The sequence below is a fragment of the Dendrobates tinctorius genome, unplaced genomic scaffold (genome assembly GCF_039654945.1).
Source record: "Dendrobates tinctorius isolate UK_male_01 unplaced genomic scaffold, ASM3965494v1 ptg000107l, whole genome shotgun sequence".
Classification (NCBI taxonomy): domain Eukaryota; kingdom Metazoa; phylum Chordata; class Amphibia; order Anura; family Dendrobatidae; genus Dendrobates; species Dendrobates tinctorius.
In genome coordinates, this window is record NW_027361775.1 from 38,812,037 (window position 1) to 38,833,753 (window position 21,717).

At 40.7% G+C, this 21,717-nt stretch overlaps 1 protein-coding gene across 3 annotated transcripts in view; it reads left to right on the plus strand.

Moving 5' to 3' along the window:
- The first annotated feature begins 1,666 nt into the window (after positions 1–1,666).
- The window catches only part of LOC141100722 (receptor-transporting protein 3-like), a 37,618-nt gene continuing 17,567 nt past the window's right edge, over positions 1,667–21,717 (plus strand). Inside the window, exons 1-2 of one of the 3 annotated variants that reach the window (XM_073589381.1) lie at positions 1,667–1,862; positions 7,202–7,375. In XM_073589381.1, coding sequence (XP_073445482.1) covers positions 7,236–7,375 — 140 coding nt within the window. In that variant the 5' untranslated portion in view covers positions 1,667–1,862; positions 7,202–7,235. Of the gene's footprint in view, positions 1,863–4,725; positions 4,860–7,201; positions 7,376–21,717 lie in introns of those variants that run through there. The other 2 variants (XM_073589380.1, XM_073589383.1) reach the window with 2 other exon arrangements.

Sequence of the window (21,717 nt, forward strand, 5' to 3'; positions counted from 1 at the left end):
TCGACATCTGGCTGCAGCATTTTGCAAGCAGAGGAACAAAAATGCCTTGAAACACTAGCTGCTGTAAGTAAAAGCTCCCTATGTAAGCTTTTATATTTGGGGGACTTGATGGCGGAAAAATGTTCTTATATTTCTATTAATTTATTTTCCCCAACTTTTCCTTTGGAGATTAACTACTATTGTTTTGCACTTGTCAGCGAATTGGTGATTGTAGTTCACACATGTATTTGGTGACTGCATCTTCACTTTCCTTGAAAATATGTACAAAAAAACAAAACAAACAAAAAAACAAAAGAAAACATTTTATTACATTAATTAAAAAGTCATTTCCACAGACATATAGTCTTTTTTAGATCATTCTTTTTTTTTCTAGGCCAATAGATTGACTAAACGCCATCATAGAATCATAGAATCGTAGAGTTGGAAGGGACCTCCTGGGCCATCTGGTCCAACCCCCTGCTCAAAGCAGGATTCGCTAAATCATCCCAGTTAGATGTCTGTCCAGCCTCTGTTTGAAGACTTCCATTGAAGGAGAACTCACCACTTCTCGTGGCAGCCTGTTCCACTCATTGATCACTCTAACTGTCAAAAAGTTTTTTCTAATATCTAATCTGTGTCTCCTCCCATTCAGCTTCATCCCATTGCTTCTAGTCTTTCCTTGTGCAAATGAGAATAAAGTTGATCCTTCTACAATGTGACAGCCCTTTAGATATTTGTAGACAGCTATTAAGTCTCCTCTCAGTCTTCTCTTTTGCAAACTAAACATTCCCAAATCCTGCAACCTTTCCTCATAAGACAGGGTTTGCAGACCGGTCACCATTCTGGTCGCTCTTTTCTGAACTTGCTCCAGTTTGTTGATGTCTTTTTTAAAATGTGGTGCCCAAAATTGGACACAATATTCCAGATGAGGTCTGACCAAAGAGGAGTAGAGGGAAATAATTACTTCACGTGATCTAGACTGTATGCTTCTGTTAATACATCCTAGAATTGCATTTGCCTTTTTTGCTGCTGCATCACACTGTTGACTCATATTCAGTCTGTGATCTATTAGTATACCCAAGTCTTTTTCACATGTGCTGTCACTTAGACCTATTCCTCCCATTCTATATATGCTTTTTTCATTTTTATTGCCCAGATGTAGTACTTTGCATTTCTCCCTGTTAAAAACCATTCTGTTAGTTGCTGCCCACTTCTCCAGTTTATTTAAATCTTTTTGAATCCTCTCTCTCTCTTCTCTAGTATTAGCTATCCCTCCTAGCTTTGTGTCATCAGCAAATTTAATCAGTTTACCCTCAATTCCTTCATCTAAATCGTTGATAAAGATGTTGAACAATACAGGGCCCAGGACAGAGCCCTGTGGTACCCCACTTGAGACATTCTTCCAACTGGATGTGCAGCCATTTACGACCACTCTTTGGGTCCGATCACTAAGCCAGTTATGAATCCACCTAACAGTTGCCTTGTCCATTCCATACTTAGTCATTTTTTCAATAAGGATTGTATGAGAGACTTTGTCAAATGCTTTGCTGAAGTCAAGATATACTATATCTACAGCATTTCCTTGATCCACCCAATCAGTGATACCGTCATAGAAGGAAATTAAGTTAGTCTGACATGACTTATTAGTTACAAACCCATGCTGACTCTGTTTAATCACTTCATTCTTATCCAGGTATTGACATACATTCCTTAGGAGAACTGAAACCTGAGTAGTTTCATTTCTGTGAAACCATTATTATCCCAGAGGAGGAGACGATGCTGCAGATATAAAGGCAAAGTCTTTCCATTGTTTCACATTCACACCAAAGAAGAAAGAAAGCTCAGACATTTACAGCAAAACAGGTAAAATGCTAAAGCTGCAGGTAACAAAATCCTTCACTTCTAGCTAAATTCTAGTGAATATATAAATTGTTTTTACACATTATGTTTTACTTCTAAGGTTTGCACTTGTATCAAACTTTGCTATGCAAGTTCCTATGGATTTAATACATCTTAAAATTATTTTATTTTCTTGGAGCTTACTGTTTGCCACATGGGTTTTTTTTGCCTTCCTCTGGATCAACATGTTAGGATAGGATATGGGTTGAACGAGATGGACTTAAAGTCTTCCTTCAATCTTAATTACTGTGTTACTATGTTATAAAATACAATTTTGCACTGTCTTTTTACACAGGAGCTCATGCAGACATGATCCCTTGTCATCTACACTCAAAGAAAGACCAAATTGTGATACATCATATCTAACAAAGTGTGATCATTGAATTGTTCTTAATAATCCAGAAGAAACTCTCCATCTAGTTATTAATGAGATGTCTGCTATTATGATATTGTAGTTCTTGAGAAATTCTACACTGTATTTACAACACTGACTAATAAACTGAGGTAATAGATTTTTCTGGTCACCTATAGTCCAGGTTCTTCACTGTACATGCACCCAAGGACTACACACCTTTAGTCCAGGGTTGATCACTTTCAGGGTATGTGCACACGCTGCGGATTCCGCTGTGATTCCGCAGCGGTTTTGGCCGCTGCAGACCAGCAGCAGTTTTAGCTGCGGTGTACAGTACCATTCAAATGAATGGTAAAAAAAAACGCTGTGTAGACGTTGCGGAAAAATCAGCGCGGATTTGCTGCGGTTTTTAAACCGCAGAAAGAATTGACATGTCAATTCTTTCTGCGGAATCCGCAGCGGGTTTCTATCTCCACCATTGTGGAGATGGTGAATCCGCAGGACCAAACCGCAGGCAAAACAGCAGATAATCCGCAGGTCTTTTGACCTGTGGTTTATCTGCGGTTTTTGCAAAATCCGTCTGGATTAATCCGCAGCGGATTCCGCAGCGTCTGCACACACCCTCATAGTCTTTGTTCTGTGGCTTTCACGTCCAGCACATTGGATGGTGATAGCCTTCATTGTACGTCTGATGCAGTTTAATCGAACTGGTTGGTATGGCGCTTGAAAATCATAATTAAATAAAAACAATGAGATACCAGTTTGATAAAAAAAAAAAAAAAAACTTGACCCTCAAATGAATTACATTAATTGATACACCATAAGGGTATGTTCACACACTGCGCTTTTGTTTTTCATTTCTCTCCTTGTGGGGGAGGAAGGGATCTCATTAAAATAACGAACATGCTGTGTTCATTAAAGAGGGAAAAAACAGGTCAAAAGGGGAAAAAAATCTAAGTTTGAGTGAGATGTTTTAGAAATCTCATAATTTTTGCTTCTATGCAACCTCAACTTTTTTTCTGCCTGCAAAAAAAACAAAAAAAAAACTAATGGAAAAAAAACATGTCTAAATGTTTTGCTAGTGTTATCAAGTTCTGGTAAAGTCATGGCATATTAGACTATGTGCAGTCGCTGAAATGATTTCTCTGCTGCACAATAATTGCCATAACACTGAGACAGTGGGGCTACTGGAGAAATTGGGGATAGATGTATTGGCAGCGACAGAGGAGTGTATTACTGACTACAAGCAGGTTAGGCTGCTACAAGGACTTCTGTAAGTAACAATGTTCACCCCACACTTGGGGTTGAGGGGGATCTAATCTTGAGGGCTCCATTTTGACATAATTACATTAATGGAGTCCACATTTTTGTTTTGATTTCTCACAGTTAGGGCTCCATTCACACGAGTTTCACATAGTTGTTGTTTTTCATGGTAACAACATATACCCATTAAAGTCAAATTTCTTGTTGTGTAGCACAGGATTTTCAAAATGAAAGCCTTTGATAGATGTAAAAAATGCCAAAGAAGCTTATTTTAAGCCGTCCTTTAACTCGGCAGAAGAAAATAACATCAAGTAAAAAAAATCCACACTTTACTCAACAAAAGCCTCTTACATCAGGCTGAGCATATCCATTCACCATGATCACAAAACCAGACATCACAACTATCCACACTTATTGCTGTTAATTGTGGAAACTCCGACAAGTGATTGCAGTATTCAGCATATAAGGCCGGTTTCACACGTCAGTGTCTCTGAGACGTGTGGTGACAGTTTTCCTACGTACCGGAAACACTGACACACGTAGACTCATTCAAATGAATGGGTCTATGTATATGTCAGCGTGTTTTTATGGACTGTGTGTCTGTGTGCAATACACGCTGACATGTTTTGAGCCACAGCACGGATCACACGAACCATACAAGTCAATGGGTCCGTGTAAATACGTACCGCACATGGATGGCGTCCGTGTGCCATTCGTGTGCGTTTTAAAAGTCATAGGGTTAACATTGAAACAAATTGTTTCAATGCACGGACACCATATGGACAGCACAGGATCACACACAGATGGTACACACTGATGCCACACGAATTTGACAAATTGACACACGGACACACAGACATGGATATCTCCGGTACCGTTTTTTCCGGTACAGGAAATATCAGGACGTGTGAAACCAGCCTAACAGAAGGCTCCTGGCCTGTCTCTTAGGGTATATTTTCACGGTCAGTAAATGCTGCGGATTGGATGCTGCGTACAGCCGCAGCATCCAATCCGCAGCGGCCAGATGTTACAGCATAGTGGAGAGGATTTTATGAAATCCCATCTTCACTATGCATGCAGGGACGCTTCCGTCTTCCATGCGTAACCGGACATGCGGCGCATCTTTCCAGGCCGCAGCAGGTCTATTATCTTGCGGAGATGCTTCATCTCCACAAGATAAATATCACAGTCCAATGTATAGGATGCAGTAATTCAGCATGGTTCAATGAACACATTCAGAATCACCATGTGTAGAGCTTTGAACAGAGCGGGCATGTGCTGTGTCCAAAGTGCTGCTGTTACGGACCGTGGAAACATACCCTTACAAGATCAGAGCAGACACCCTGCTGTAACTGAACTAGTGCAGGTAAGGGAATATGTAACACTATTATTTAAAGGGAACCAGTCAGTAGAATTGTGCACAGTAACCTACAGACAATGTCAGGTCGGAGCCGTTATACTGATTAGGCCGGGATCACACATGTGAGAAACTCACACAAGTCTTGCATCTTAATACCCGGCACTGTATTTCTATGCAGCTGAGCGCTCTGGTCCCGAGTGCCGGGTATTGAGATGCGAGACTCGTGCAAGTTTCTCGCATGTGTGACCCTGGCCTTAAAATGATGACTGGTGATGAAATCCATCTTGTGTTAGTTGTTTTAGGCTGGAGTCACACTGCCGTATTTCTCATACGATAATCGCATCGCACAGCATGGACTGGCCGCCACCTCGCCTGACCTGAGCATGACAGTGTGATGGATTGCTACGCAGATGTCATGCTCAGGTCAGGAGAGCTGACAGCCAGTGCTAGTTTTACCATGCTGTTCTCACACGTGAAATACGGCAGTGTGACTCCAGCCTAATCTTTATTTTCAGTTTTGTGTTAATGATATGCTCATGCCCCGGGACGGCCTGTGGGGGATCTTCATGTGGTGCTCTGATTAGGTAATCGTCAGTCTGGCTTCTGATCTCTCATACCTTCCCTCCATTTTACATACTGAAAATAACATGGTTTGGGAAAAAAAAAATCTGGGGCTGGTGGTAGCATGATACAGGGATAATATGCATATTTTTGTTTTATTTAGACATTGTTTTTGAAAAAAAAGTGTGAATAAAATGAAAATGTGCATATTTTTCCCTTCTCATGTTACAGCGCCCGCACCTGCCTGCTGAATGTGAATTTTTTTTTCAAAACCATATTATATTCAGTATGTAAAATAGGGGGCAGGTCACAGGGGAATCAGTGACCTGAGAAATGGCAAAAAATGCTGAATTAGGCCTCATACTCACTGGCGATAAAATCGGACGATTGCAATCTGATTTTTAATCGGATTGCACTCTGACCAATGTTAGTGAATGGGTGACATCTCACTTGCGATTTTTTTTCTCAGCCAAAATCGGTCTGACAAAAAAATCGCAGCATGCTGCGATTTGCAGCAATTTTCGTTAATAGAAGTCAATGGGTGCGATTAAAAAAAGGACCAAAAACGGACCATCCGTTTTCAACGCATACATCACCATTCTGTGGTATAGAACACTGTAAATGGTCCTGTAAATGACTGTAGTAAAAGAGTGGCTGGGAAAAAAAAACGTATGAAAAACAGATGGAAAACGGATGCAAAAATAAAAAAATCGCATGACACTGGCATAACACTCCACCCTTTTTTCCAGTCCAGAAATTGGACCGTTTTTTTAATCGCCAATGGGTATGAGGCCTTAAAACATAGCTTTTACTGAACAATTTTAAAATTAGTATAATACCAACAGAACAATTAGTAGCATTAACAACATACACAATACATTTAAAATAGATAAAGCTCGTATCACTGAAGAGGAAAAAATGCGATGACAGCGGTCACACAGTATAGAGAGCAAGTGCATTAATTTTTCACAATTAAGGATAGCATGTAAATTATATCTGGCGTAACAAGGTGGCTGTACAATATATTCAAGTGGCAATAAAATTGGAACATTCTCACCATTTTGTTTTATTTCTGCTGTTTCCTGTATGTTTTTTTCTGTCACCATCCAAAAGGGGTCCCCGTTTTTTGTCCATGCCACCCCCAATGAAGATATGTCCAATTTGCAAATTAAAATTGGCCAGTCAAGTCAATGATTCTGTAAAAGCCCCACCGCATTGCTTTTTTTTTTTTTCTTTTGTTTTTTAAATGTTCTATAAAAGAAAAAGAAGCTTTTACACCTGTATTGAATAGAATTAGAATGGATGCCAAATGTATGGTAAAAACATACATACAAACCAAGTACGTGTAAAAGAGATCCATTTTAAAAACAAAACCAAGACTTCTGAATAATTGTGATTGAAATACAACTTGGTAAAACTCTCTAATGTAAAACATGATGATGTCTGCCCCGGTATCCTGATATGACACTCGTAGCCTCACTTCTGCATATAATTTCACAAATCTTACTACCCCACCCCATGTCAGCGCTTGTTTTGACGAGTGACATGTGTGAAGGGGGCTGGTTATTTTGCGCAGTTGATTAGCTTCATCGGCCCCCTTCTCCATTATGATTTATGCAGAATGTTCTCTTCTGTGGAAAGCAAAGAAAAAGTGGAGAAACCCAGACCTGCATCTGGCACTGAAATCAAGACAATGTGGCAGCTATAAAAATATATATTTTTTTTAATCTAGTTTTAAACATTTTAATTATGCTATATAATATTACCAGGGTTTTGTTTTATTGCAGAAGATCTAGAAAATCCTGTTAAATCGGAGTGGCAATGAATAATACAGCTTGGATGGAAGATTTTGCTTGTGAGATAGACAATTCAGGAGTTCCTCATAGATGGAGTTTACATGTGGAAAAAAACCTTCTGAAAAAAAATGATGCTAAATACTTTTCACAGAAAACATTTGGCAGGTAAATAAAGAACTTAAAGCTTTAAAAACATTTAGAAAGCATTGGGGTTACTTTGCTCCATTTTTGGGAACTCTTTGTAAAAATGAGTTGCATTATGAACCATGATTTAACTACAAAGCTTAGAGTGCCCAAATTTGACAGAAAAATGAGGCTGAAGGCCTAGTAACCTAATTTACATAATGGCTGCAGAAAATTTGCAACGTCAAATATTCATTGTGGAAACGTAGCCTTACTATTATATTTTTGTACCAGCAGTGAAATGATTGCATGCATGCTTAAGATTATAAGTAGGATTAGGAAAAAGGACTGTTTATTGCTCCCCTAACTTTTATATTTATCCATCAATATGGCCACGTGAGGCTTGTTTTTTTGCGGGACGACACCATTGATTTTACCATGTAGTGTACTGGAAAATGGCAAAAAAAAAAATCCAAGTACAGTGAAATTGCAAAAAAAAGTGTAATTCCACATTTGGTTTTTGGGTTTATTTACCACGTTCACAAAATGCTAAAACTGACCTGTCATTATTATTCTCCTTAGTAGAAACTAAAAGAAAAAGAGCGCAATAGGGTCTTACCCGAGAAACTGAGAATGTAAATTAATTCGTTATACTCACCTTATGTCGGAGAGTATCAGACATAAAGGAACAAAGGTCAGCTTGCTGCACATCCAAATGACCACGCCGTGGTCATAAATCATCAGATTCAAAGAAAAGAACTTTTATGGATTAAGCGTGCGCTGCCAGACCATCACTCCTCACAAGTGGTGTGCTTTATACATTTATTCCCAACGCGTTTCAAAGTTAACAACTTCTTCCTCAGGGGATGACATGTACGATGTCATTACGAGTTCGCAGATACCAAACATGTATAGACTCTCTTTTTTTAATTATGTGGTGAAACAAAAAAATCCAAAGTTTGGGGGAAAAAAATGCCATTTTTTCAAGATCTCAGACTGGATGAGGGCTTATTTTTTGCATGCCAAGCTGACATTTTATAGATACCATTTTGGGGTAGATGCGATGATTTGTTCTCCTGTTATTGCATTTAATTGCAATGTTGCAATGACCAAAAACAATGTACTTCTGGGGTTTTGATATTTTCTTTCTCATTACGCTGTTTATGGATTAGATTTTTTTTTAGATTTTAATTAGGCACACCGTGCAGCCCTCCAAAGAAATGCCTCCCCACACCATTACTGACCCACTGCCAAACCGGTCATGCTGAAGGATGTTGCAGGCAGCAGATCACTCTCCATAGCGTCTCCAGACTCTGTCATGTCTGTCATATGTGCTCAGTGTGAACCTGCTTTCATCTGTGAAGAGCACAAAATTTTGGAGTTGTAGGTGTTAATTTAAGGGGTTAATTCGTTGTAAAAAATTGCGGGGAATTCCACTGACGTCACTGAGGCTGCAGGGCGTCCCCGCAATTTTTTACAATGAATTAACCCCTTAAATTAACATCTACAACTCCAAAATTTTACACAAAAACCCTCATCTAATTACTAGTGATAGACATAAAAAAAAAAACATGAAATGACATGGTTAACTATATGTAAACCAATGTCATTTCATGTCGGGTAGGGGAATGAATTTACAGAAGCCGGCAAATGTTACAGTGGCTATTCTGCTATGAAGATCTGCATGAATTATATATATATATATATATATATATATATATATATATATATTGCATTCTATGTGTCTATATCTATTCTTTCCTTTGTGTTTGAATTTGAAAACCTGTCATAGGGCTCCATTAGATGTCCATTTTGCAAGTCTGTGAGAAAATCTCGCCAGATGGATGTCAAACGGATGCTTACATGCGAATAAAATTGGTTCTACGCTGGAAAATCAGATCACAGACGGAGCCATTGTGAAGAAACCTTTGTGCGATTTCGGACCGTTAAAATCGGACTGGTTTTTTTAATCGTTGTGTGTGACTCCAGCCATACATGCACATTTGTGGCCTGCTGGAGGTCATTTTGCAGGGTTCTAGCAGTGCTACTCCTGTTCCTCCTTGCACAAAGGCGGAGGTAGCGGTACTGCTGCTGGGTTGTTGCCCTCCTACGGCCCCTCCACATCTCCTGGTGTACTGGCCTGCCTCCTAGTAGCGCCTCCAGCCTCTGGACACTATGCTGACAGACACAGCAAATATTATTGCCACAGCTCGCAATGATGTGTCATCCTGGATGAGCTGCACTACCTGAGCCACTTGTGTGGGTTGTATAGTCCGTCTCATGCTACCACGAGTGTGAAAGCACAGCGAACATTCAAAAGTGACCAAACATCAGCCAGAAAGCATTGGTACTGAGTTGTGGTCTGTGGTCCCCACCTGCAGAACCACTCCTTTATTGAGGGTGTCTTGATAACTGCCAATAATTTACATCTGTTACCTATGCAATTTGCACAACAGCATGTGAAATTGATTGTCAATCAGTGTTGCTTCCTAAGTGAACAGTTTGATTTTACAGAAATTTGATCTACTTGGAGTTATATTCTGTTTGTGTTCCCTTTATTTTTTTGAGCAGTGTATTTGTCTGGATCCTTGCGACTCCTTTTAACTTTCTTACAGTGCAGAACTAAGCTGTCATAGATTGCCACATGGGGGGCTCCAGAATGACATAGAACATCCATGCAGGGTTTATCTACAACACAGTAAAAAGTCATAATTGTGGCCTATAAGAGGTTAGTGCTATTTTGGTGAACATACAAATTGATTACTTTTTTTTGTGTACATATGAAAACTTTGTCTAGATGCTGAAGGAAAACGAGTGCATACGGCCAATTGGGCTTTATAGTATATAATTAAAAACCTTTTGGTCCTGGTAAACCCCACCACACCCTTAATGACCTGGGACAGAAGAATTTTTATGCATGTTTGCTCCATTTCTTTTCCAGAATCCATTAGAAAGTTCTCTGCATCTCTGCACAGGTTCTCACTAATGTGTTGGGGTTGTTGTTCTCTAGAAATTACAATTCAGCGAGGCACAAAAACCGTAATACCTACTGTCAATTTAAGTGATACTGCAAGTTAGGCCGGGGTCACACTGGCGAGGAATACGGACGAGTGAGAGGCGTTAAAAGCACGCATTACACACGGACAAATTATTCTCTATGGGTTTGCTCCCAACAGCCGTATATTTCTAGGGTGTATTCTATGGTCCGTGCCAATCGCAGCATGCTGCGATTGTCAGCATACTACGCCCGTAATACGCCAATGCAAGTCTATGGGTGCGCTAAAAATACGGATTACACACGGACCACACATGTGACTTGCGAGAAATACGCACCCGGTGTCTTTTAGAAAAGCCGGCAATTCAGTGCGCTATACAGTAAACTCACACTGACAGGTTTAATAAAGAAAGAATAGATATATACATATAGAATCCATATATATATATATATATATATATATACATGCATGTCATTGTGACAAACATATATATATATTTATATTTCACAGAGTTCTTCAAAGCAGAATAGCCGCTAATTAAATTGCCGGCATCTATCAAATCATTCCCCAACCCGACATGAAATGACACATGGTTTACATTCAGTAAAGCATTTCATTTCATGTTTTTTTTATATATCCCTGACTAATAATTAGATGAGGGTTTGTGTGCAAAATTTGGGAGTTGTAGTTGTTATTTTAGGGGGTTAATTCGTTGTAAAAAAATGTGTGGGCTTCCCATTGCCCTATAGTGGTGGCGAGTGGGCTAATCTAACAAAGGGTTAATGTCACCATTCGATTGTAAGGGCAATGGGAAGACCACGCATTATTTTAAGGCAATGCTTTACTGAATTTAAACCATGTGTCATTTCATGTCGGGTTGGGGAATGATTTGATAGAAGCCGACAATTTAATTAGCGGCTATTCTGCTATGAAAAACTCTGTGAAATATAAATATATATACAGTCATATGTAAAAGTTTGGGCACCCCTATTAATGTTAACCTTTTTTCTTTATAACAATTTTGGTTTTTGCAACAGCTATTTCAGTTTCATATATCTAATAACTGATGGACTCAGTTATATTTCTGGTTTCAAATGAGGTTTATTGTACTAACAGAAAATGTGCAATCTGCATTTAAACAAAATTTGACCGGTGTAAAAGTATGGGCACCCTTATCATTTTCTTGATTTGAACACTCCTAACTACTTTGTACTGACTTCCTGACGCACTAAATTGGTTTTGTAACCTCATTGAGCTTTGAACTTCATAGCCAGGTGTATCAAATCATGAGAAAAGGTATTTAAGGTGGCCACTTGCAAGTAGTTCTCCTATTTGATTCTCCTATGAAGAGTGGCATCATGGGCTCCTCAAAACAACTCTCAAATGATCTGAAAACAAAGATTATTCAACATAGCTTTTCAGGGGAAGGATACAAAAAGTTGTCTCAGAGATTTAACCTGTCAGTTTCCACTGTGAGGAACATAGTAAGGAAATGGAAGAACACAGGTACAGTTCTTGTTAAGCTCAGAAGTGGCAGGCCAAGAAAAATATCAGAAAGGCAGAGAAGAAGAATGGTGAGAACAGTCAAGGATAATCCACAGACCACCTCAAAAGACCTGCAGCATCATCTTGCTGCAGATGGTGTCACTGTGCATCGGTCAACAATACAGCGCACTTTGCACAAGGAGAAGCTGTATGGGAGAGTGATGCGAAAGAAGCCGTTTCTGCAAGCACGCCACAAACAGTCGCCTGAGGTATGCAAAAGCACATATGGACAAGCCAGTTACATTTTGGAAGAAGTTCCTGTGGACTGATGAAACAAAGATTGAGCTGTTTGGTCATACAAAAAGGCGTTATGCATGGAGGCTAAAAAACACAGCATTCCAAGAAAAACACTTACTACCCACAGTAAAATTTGGTGGAGGTTCCATCAAGCTTTGGGGCTGTGTGGCCAATCTTGATAAAGTTGAGAGTCGCATGGATTTAACTCAGTATCAGCAGATCAGTGACGAAGTTGAAGTTACGCAGGGGATTGATATTTCAGCAAGACAATGATCCAAAACACTGCTCCAAATCTACTCAGGCATTCATGCAGAGGAACAATTACAATGTTCTGGAATGGCCATCCCAGTCCCCAAACCTGAATATCATTGAACATCTGTGGGATGATTTGAAGCGGGCTGTCCATGCTCGGCGACCATCAAACTTAACTGAACTGGAATTGTTTTGTAAACAGGAATGGTCACAAATACCTTCATCCAGGATCCAGGAACTCATTAATAGCTACAGGAAGCGACTAGAGGCTGTTATTTTTGCAAAAGGAGGATCTACGAAATATTAATGTCACTTTTATGTTGAGGTGCCCATACTATTGCACCGGTCAAATTTTATTAAAATGCAGATTGCACATTTTCTGTTAGTATAATAAACCTCATTTGAATCCAGAAATATAACTGAGTCCATCAGTTATTACATATATGAAACTGAAATAGCTGTTGCAAAAAACAAAATTGTTATAAAGAAAAAAGGTTAATATTAATAAGGGTGCCCAAACTTTTACATATGACTGTATATGTTTGTCACAATGACATGTATGTGTATATATGCATTCTATGTGTCTATATCTATTATTTCATTTCTGTTAGAAACCCTGTCATAGGGCTCCATTATATGTCCATTTTGCAAGGCGGTGAGAAAATCTCGCCATACGGATTGCATACGGATGGCATACGGATTACATACGGATGTTTACATGCGCAAAATACGTGACCACACCTTGCTTACGGATGACATACGGAGCACTATTTAGGGGTCATTCATTTGTATTACGCCTGTAAACTACGGACCGTATTTTGCGTCGGTTAGTGTGACCCTGGCCTTAAAGGGGTTGTCGGGTCTAAATTGATAAGTCTCCAGTCACTGTGTGTGACTGCAGACTTTTGAATCCACCACAGAGCACAGACTGTGCTGTGGGGATTTGCCAGCGTTGCTGTATGTGGTGATATATGCAGTAAGCTGGGATCACACATGCGAGAAACTCAGACGAGTCTCGCATGTTAATACCCAGCAGGACTGCCACTAGGAATTTCAGGGCCCCATACTGGCAAAATTTTCGGGGCCCCCTTGAGACTCCGCTCAGGCTCCACCCCAGCCTTGCCTCCACCCCTTGAACTGTCCACAGTCCCACCCCTTTCTCTTGGAAAAGCTCCACTTCTCACCAATCACACATTAACAGTTCCCATCACGAGATCACACACACAGCCAGCAGATTTTGTTTTGGCCAAAAGATTTTTTAATCTGCCACGATGACAGGGTAGACCCTTTTGACCAGAGTCTACTCTACTCTAACCTATCAAACATTTGTTAAAATATCCAATACAATTTAGGTATATTTTGATTTATTTTTCAATTTTTAAAATGACCAATAATACCACATACAAGAGACAAATACCACCACACCATGACCAGACACCATATTACCACCACATAGTGACCTATAATACCATATACAAGGAACAAATACGCCACACCATGTCCAGACCACATATTACCACCACAGTGACCGAACAATATCACATGCAAGAGACATATACCACCGCACCATGTCCAGATCACATATCACCACCACATGGTGACCAGTAATACCACACACGGAACAAATACTGCCACATCATCATTTGCAGTCCCCATCACCGCCACATCATCATTTGCAGTCCACTTTACTTCATCATTTCTAGTACCCTAACCTCCCTTCACTTCATCTGCAGTCCCCCGTACTTCATTATTTGCAGCCCCCTATACCCCTATCATTTCATCATGTGCAGTATCACTCCCCCCACCTCACCCATTTAACCCCTTTCCTACATTGGATGTAATATTCTGTCCATGTGACCTGGGACCTAATTCCCATGGATGAAATATTATGTCACAGCGATCAGCGGCACTCACGGGGGGAGCGCCACTGATCGCGGCAGGGTGTCAGCTGATTATCACAGCTGACACCCGGCACAATGTGTCAGGGGCGGTCACGGACCGCCCCCGACACATTAACCCCTGGCACACTGCGATCAAGTATGATCGCGGTGTACCGGGGGTTAAAGGGAAGCATCGGCAGGGAGGGGGCTTCCTCCTTGCTTCCCTGAGCCCCCCACAGCAGCGCAATGTGCAGCGCTGCTGTGGGGGGCTCATTCCCTCCAGGTCCCCGGATCCAAGATGGCAACGGGAACCTTCGGGGGCCTGCAGGGAGCTGGCTTCCTCAGTGCCTGCAAAGCGCCGGCGCGAGGAAGCCTTGTGCAGTGCCTGTGACAGATTGCTGATCTGTCACAGCAATCTGTGATGTGACAGATCAACGATCTGTTACAGGACAGTGATGTCCCACCTGGGACAATGTAATAAAGTTAAAAAAAAAGTGTAAAAATAATTTTAAAAAAATCGCTAAATAAATTAAAAAAGAAAAATATTCCCTAATAAATTCATTTTTTGGAAATAAAAAAAAACAATAAAAGTACACATATTTGGTATCGCCGCGTCCGTAACGACCCGCCCTATAAAAGAGTCCCATTAGTTAACCCCTTAAAAAATAAAAATAAAAAATGAAGCAAAAAATAATCATTTATTATCATACCGCCAAACAAAAAGTGCAATAATGCGCGATCAAAAAGACGCATATAAATATCCAAGGTACCGTTGAAAATGTCATCTTGTCCTGCCAAAAACAAGCTGCTGCACAGCATCATCAGTGAAAAAATATAAAAGTTATAGCTCGCAGAATAAAGCGATGCAAAAATAATTTTTATATAAAATTGTTTTCATTGCATAAAAGCGCCAAAACATAAAAAACGACATAAATGAGGTATCGCTGTAACCGTACTGACCCGAAGAATAAAACCACTTTATCAATTTTACCATAAGCGGAACGGTGTAAATGCACCCCCCAAAAGAAATTCATGAAACACTGTTTTTTGTTCATTCTGTGTCCCAAAAATCAGAAGAAAAAGCGATCAAAAGATTTCACATGCCCGAAATTACCAATACCAATAAAAACGTCAACTTGTCCCACAAAAAATTAGACCTCACATGACTCAATGGGTCAAAATATGGAAAAATTATAGCTCTCAATATGTGGTGATGCAAAAACTGTTTTTACAATAAAAAGCGTCTTATAGCGTGTGACAGCTGCCAAACATAAAAACCCACCATAAATAGTAAATCAAACCCCCCGTTAACACTCCCTTAGTTAGGGAAAAATAATAAAATTTAAAAAATGTACTTATTTTCCATTTTCCCGTTAGGGCTAGGGTTAGGACTAGGGTTAGGGCTAGGGTTAGGGCTGAGATTAGGGTTAGGGGTGTGTTGGGGTTAGGGTTGGAGTTAGAATTGGGGGGTTTCCACTGTTTGGGCACATCAGGTGCTCTCCAAACGCAACATGGCATCTGATATCAATTCCAGCCAATTCTGTGTTGGATAAAGTCAAATGGTGCTCCTTCCTTTCCAAGCTCTGCCATGCGGCCAAACAGTGTTTTACCCCCACATATGAGGTATCAGCTTACTCAGGACAAATTGGACAACAACTTTTGGGGTCCAATTTCTCGTGGTACCCTTGGGAAAATAAAAAAATTGGGGTCTAAATGATCATGTTTGTGGAAAAAATACAATTTTTTTATTTTCACGCCCGGGGATTATAAACTTCTGTGAAGCACTGGGGGGGTTCAAAATGCTCACCACACAGCTAGATAAGTTCCTTGGGGGGTCTAGTTTTCCAAAATGGTGTCATTTGTAGGGGGTTTCCACTGTTTTGGTACATCAGGGGCTTTCCAAACGCGACATGGTGTCCGATCTCAATTCCAGCCAAAAAAGTCAAATGGCGCTGCTTCCCTTCCGAGTTCTGCCATGCGCCCAAATAGTCGTTTCCACTCACATATTGGGTATCAGCATACTCAGGACAAATTGCACAATAACTTTTAGGGTCCTGTTACCTTTGGGAAAATAAAAATTGGGTGTGAAAAGATCATTTTTGTGGAAAAAATACGATTTTTTTTATTTTCACGCCCGGGCATTATAAGCTTCTGTGAAGCCCCTGTGGGTTCAAAGTTCTCACCACATATCTAGAAAAGTTCCTTGGGGGGTCTAGTTTTCCAAATGGAGTCACTTGTGGGGGGTTTCCACTGTTTAGGTACATCAGGGGCTCTCCAAACGTGACATGGCATCCGATCTGAATTCCAGCCAATTTTGCATTGAAAAAGTCAAACGGCGCTCCTTCCCTTCTGAGCTCTGCCATGCACCGCCACATATCAGGTATCGGCGTACTCAGGACAAATTGCACAATAACTTTTGCTGTCCAATTTCTCCTGTTACCCTTGGTAAAATAAAAAAAATTGAACCTTAAATATTTTTATTGTGAAAAAAGTTAAATGTTCATTTTATTTTTAAATATTCAAAAAATTCCTGTGAAGCACCTGAAGGGTTAAACTTCTTGAATGTGGTTTTGAGCACCTTAAGGGGTGCAGTTTTTAGAATGGTGTCACTTTTGGGTATTTTCTATCATATAGACCCCTCAAAGTGGCTTCAAATGTGATGTGGTCCGTAAAAATAAAATGGTGTTGCAAAAATGAGAAATCGCTGGTCAACTTTTAACCATTATAACTTCCTAACAAAAAAAATTGTGTTCCAAAATTGTGCTGATGTAAAGTAAACATGTGGGAAATGTTACTTATTAAGTTTTTTGTGTGCCGTATCTCTGTGATTTAAGGGCATAAAAATTCGAATTTGGAAAATTGCAAAATTTTCAACATTTTCGCCAAATTTCTTTTTTTTTTCACAAATAAACACAAGTTATTTGAATGAAATTTTACCACTAACATGACGTACAATATGTTACGAGAAAACAGTGTCAGAATCACCGAGATCTATGGAAGAGTTTCAGAGTTATTACCTCATAAAGGGACAGTGGTCAGAATTGTAAAAATTGGCCCGGGAGTTCTCGTATATGTATCTTTTTGCTGCACAATGTATATTATAGGGACAGTGTAGCTAAAGCCACTAGATGGTGGTACAGAGTCCTTAGTCAAGTCACCCTGTAAATAGTTAACATTGGACGGGTTAGCTGGGGAGTTACGTAGCTGGATTTCCTGTTTAATTCAGTCAGGGCGAGAAGCCCACAGTGCGATCTCCGATATTCACGGCAAAGAATGCGTACAGCAAGCCGAGGAGGGGTAGAGTGAGGGAACAGAGGCAACACCCATCGGACTGGACCGAACAGATTACCATACAGCGCGGGACAAATTAAATAAGCTTTTTATGGGTGATACATGGGGAGTCAGGGGGTTTCAGAAGTAGTTGTGGAATGCATAGCTGACACCGAATTAACTGATGTTTTTAGCTGGTAAGCAAAAAAGTGGTGACAAGTTCCCTTTAAAGGGAACCTGTCAGCTGTTTTGGCCGCTATAAGATGCTGTAATGCTGTAGATGAGCCCTCGAACCGGCCTGCAAGTGAAGAAAAATAAGTATTATACTCACTCGGGGGGCAGTCCGGTGCGGTCCGGTCCGATGGGTGTCACAGGTCTGGGTCCGATGCCTCCCATCTTCTTGCGATGCCACCCTCGTGCTTGGTTCGTGGCTCCCCGCCATCGTGCTCCGGCGCAGGCTTACTTATCTGCCCTGTTGAGGGCAGGGCAAAGTACTGCAGTGCGCTGGGTCTCTGACCTTTCCCAGAATGCTGTAGATAAGCCCTGAAAGGCAGTGGCCGCATCTTATAGCGGCCAAAACAGGTGATAGGTTCCCTTTAACACAATCCCTTAGTATATAGCGTACTCACTTATTATACATAGCACAGGCTCTTAGTATATAGTGTACTCACTTATTATTTATAGCACAGTCCCTTAGTATATAGTGTACTAGCTTATTATGTGTAGCGCCATCCCTCAGTATATAGTGTAGTCACTTTTTATGTAGAGCACAGTCCCTTAGTATATAGTATACTCACTTATTATGTATAACTCCATCTTTAGTTACATAGTTTCCTCTTTTGTTATGTATAATACTGTCCCTTATTACATACCATCCTCTCTAGTTATATATGGTGCCATCACTTATTATATAGCTTCCTCTGCTGTTATGTACAGTGCTGTATCTTACATAGTTTATTCTTGTTATTTTTGTTATTCACAGTGCCCTCTTTTATTACATAATCCTCTCTCTTGTTAGATATAAAATGACTGCTGATGGAGCAGCCAGTGACCAGACTACCAGGCCATTATCTCCTCCATTAGAAAAGAAGCTTTCCCATGTCCCATCAGCCATTATCAGTATGTAATAAAAACTATATAATCCAATATGTAAGGGACGGTGCTGTACATAGCAAGAGAGAGCACTGTATAAGGGATGGCAATATACATAATAAAGGACACTATGTAATATATATATACATGTATGAGTGCGTGGCTATATATATATATATATACTGTATATATATGTGTAGCTTTGTCGCCATCTCTATATATAAAATTGAATGTGTGTGTGTATCATCAATCAATCACGAAGCACCTTTCATTTCAACAGAGCTGTTTAAAATAAGCTAAGCTGTGATTGGTTGCTATGACCAACAGTTTTCTCACTGCATGACAACACCTCAGCAGACAGTGACTGGATGGGAGAAATCTAGCATCCCTGGGAACATAAGCTCCAGCCATCATCTGCCCAGCAGAAAGGAGCAGTGAGTACATGACAGAAATGAATCCCCCCTCCCTGCCCATATCCCCATCACACATCCTCCATCCCATAGGCACATCTCCCCTCTTAAAGGGATCATTGGTATGGAAGTCAGGGCAAATCCATCCAGCGCTTTGGTTTGACCCCAGGCCTCTCTTAAAGAGATCCCCGTTATGGAAGTTTGGACCGTTCCACTCAGCGCTCTGGTTCTGACCCCAGGGTCTCTTAAAGGGATCCCTTGTATGAAAGTCAGTGCAATTGCCTTCAAATGTTCTGGTTCTGACCCCAGGCCTCTCTTAAAGGGATACCCGGTATGGAAGTCAGGGCAATTGCCTTCAAATGCTCTGATACTGACCCCAGGCCTCTATTAAAGGGATCACTGGTATGGAAGTCAGGGCAAATCCATCCAGCGCTTTGGTTTTGACCCCAGACATCTCTTAAAGGGATCCCCAGTATGGAAGTTAGGACAGTTTCACTCAGCGCTGAGGTTCTGACCTCTGGGCCTCTTAAAGGGATCAGTGGTGAGTTCGCCTTCCAGACTCCCTCTGGTGATGACAGGAGGTGGTGAGGCTGATTTGGTCAGTGGAGATCTACCACCTGATGGTGATGATGACGATTGGACCTCAGGAATGTTAGATTGGATTTAAGACTGCCGACGCCCTAAATCAGTGCTGGTGATTGCTTCAGGCTGCTCAGGTCTTGGTTTTCAGCTCTGTTCCAGCCTTCTCAAAGCTAAGTGTTTTTGCTAATGTTCACACTTGATTTTGTTGGTCTATTCAGTTTTTTTGTGTGTTCAGCCAGCCCCGGCTGGGCTGTGCTGAATTTCCACTCTTATTTATCTGTATTTGCCAATTTGCTTTTTAGTCCCTTATTAGATTGGCCTCTTTTTGCTCTGTCTCAGAATATTTCAGAGTGCTGATATAGTGGGAGAAGTCTAGTGACTTCAGGGTTAATTTTGTTATCAGAAATGTTGGACATTATTTTGTAGGGTTTTTTGGCAGATTGCAGACAGTGTCTTTCCTTTCCTGTTCTTTATAGTTAGTTGGGCCCCATCGTTTGCTCAGCCTATTTTCCTGCCTGTGTTTGTGTTTTCATCTTGCTTCACCGTCAATACATGTGTGGGGGCTGTCTTTCCTTTGGGGTCTGCTCTGGGGCAGTTAGTTTTCCCGCTTTAGGTTTATGTAGTCCTCCAGCGGTGACGAGGCATCTAGGAACATCGTAGGAACGCTCCACTGCTACTGTTAGTTGTGTGGTTAAGATCAGGGATCTGCAATCTGCATAGTTACCAACCTCTCTGGTTTTCTGGGACTTAGCTTTTGTTGTTCCTCCTCGGTGACCCATTCATAACAGCTTTGGTACTGACCCCAGGCCTCTCTTAAAGGGATCCCAGGTATGGAAGTGAGGACAATTCCACTCAGCATTCTGGTTCTGACCCCAGGCCTCTCTTAAAGGGATCCCTGGTATGGAAGTCAGGGCAATTGCCTTCAAATGCTCTGATACTGACCCCAGGCCTCTATTAAAGGGATCATTGGTATGGAAGTCAGAGCAAATCCATCCAGCGCTTTGGTTTTGACCCCAGACATCTCTTAAAGGGATCCCCGGTATGGAAGTTAGGACAGTTCCACTCAGCGCTGTGGTTCTGACCCCTGGGCCTCTTAAAGAGATCATTGGTATGGAAGTTAGAGCAATTATGCTCAGCGCTCTGGTTCTGACCCCAGGCCCCTCTTAAAGGGATCCCTGGCATGGAAGTGAGGGCATATCCACTCTCCGCTCTGATTCTGACCCCAAACCCCTCTTAAAGGGATCCCCAGTATGGAATTGAGGGCAAATCCACTCTGCGCTTTGGTACTGACCCCAGGCCTCTCTTAAAGGGATCTCCAGTATGGAAGTTAGGGTAAATCCCTCAGCGCTCTGATTCTCACCCCAGGCTTCTATTAAATGGATTATTGGTATGGAAGTCAGGGCAAATCCACTCAGCGCTCTGGTTCTGATGCCAGGCCTCTCTTAACCCCTTCACCCCCAAGGGTGGTTTGCACGTTCATGACCGGGCCAATTTTTACAATTCTGACCACTGTACCTTTATGAGGTCATAACTCTGGAATGCTTCCATGGATCCTGGTGATTCTGAATTTGTTTTCTCGTGACATATTGTACTTCATGGTAGTGGTAAAATTTCATTCAAATAACTTGCGTTTATTTGTGAAAAAAACGGAAATTTGGCAAAAATTTAGAAAATTTCGCAATTTTCCAACTTTGAATTTTTATGCCCTTAAATCACAGAGATCCAGCACACAAAAAACTTGATAACTAACATTTCCCACATGTTTACTTTACATCAGCACAATTTTGGAACCAAAATTTTTTTTTGTTAGGAAGTTATAAGGGTTAAAATTTGACCAGCGATTTCTCATTTTTACAACACCATTTTATTTTTAGGACCACATCACTTTTGAAGCCACTTTGAGGGGTCTATATGATAGAAAATACCCAAAAGTGACACCATTCTAAAAACTGCACCCCATAAGGTGCTCAAAACCACATTCAAGAAGTTTATTAACCCTTTAGGTGCGTCACAGGAATTTTTTTGAATATTTTAAAAAAAATGAACATCTAACTTTTTTTCACAAAAAAAATACTTCAGGTTCAATTTTTTTTTTTTTTCCAAAGGGTAACAGGAGAAAT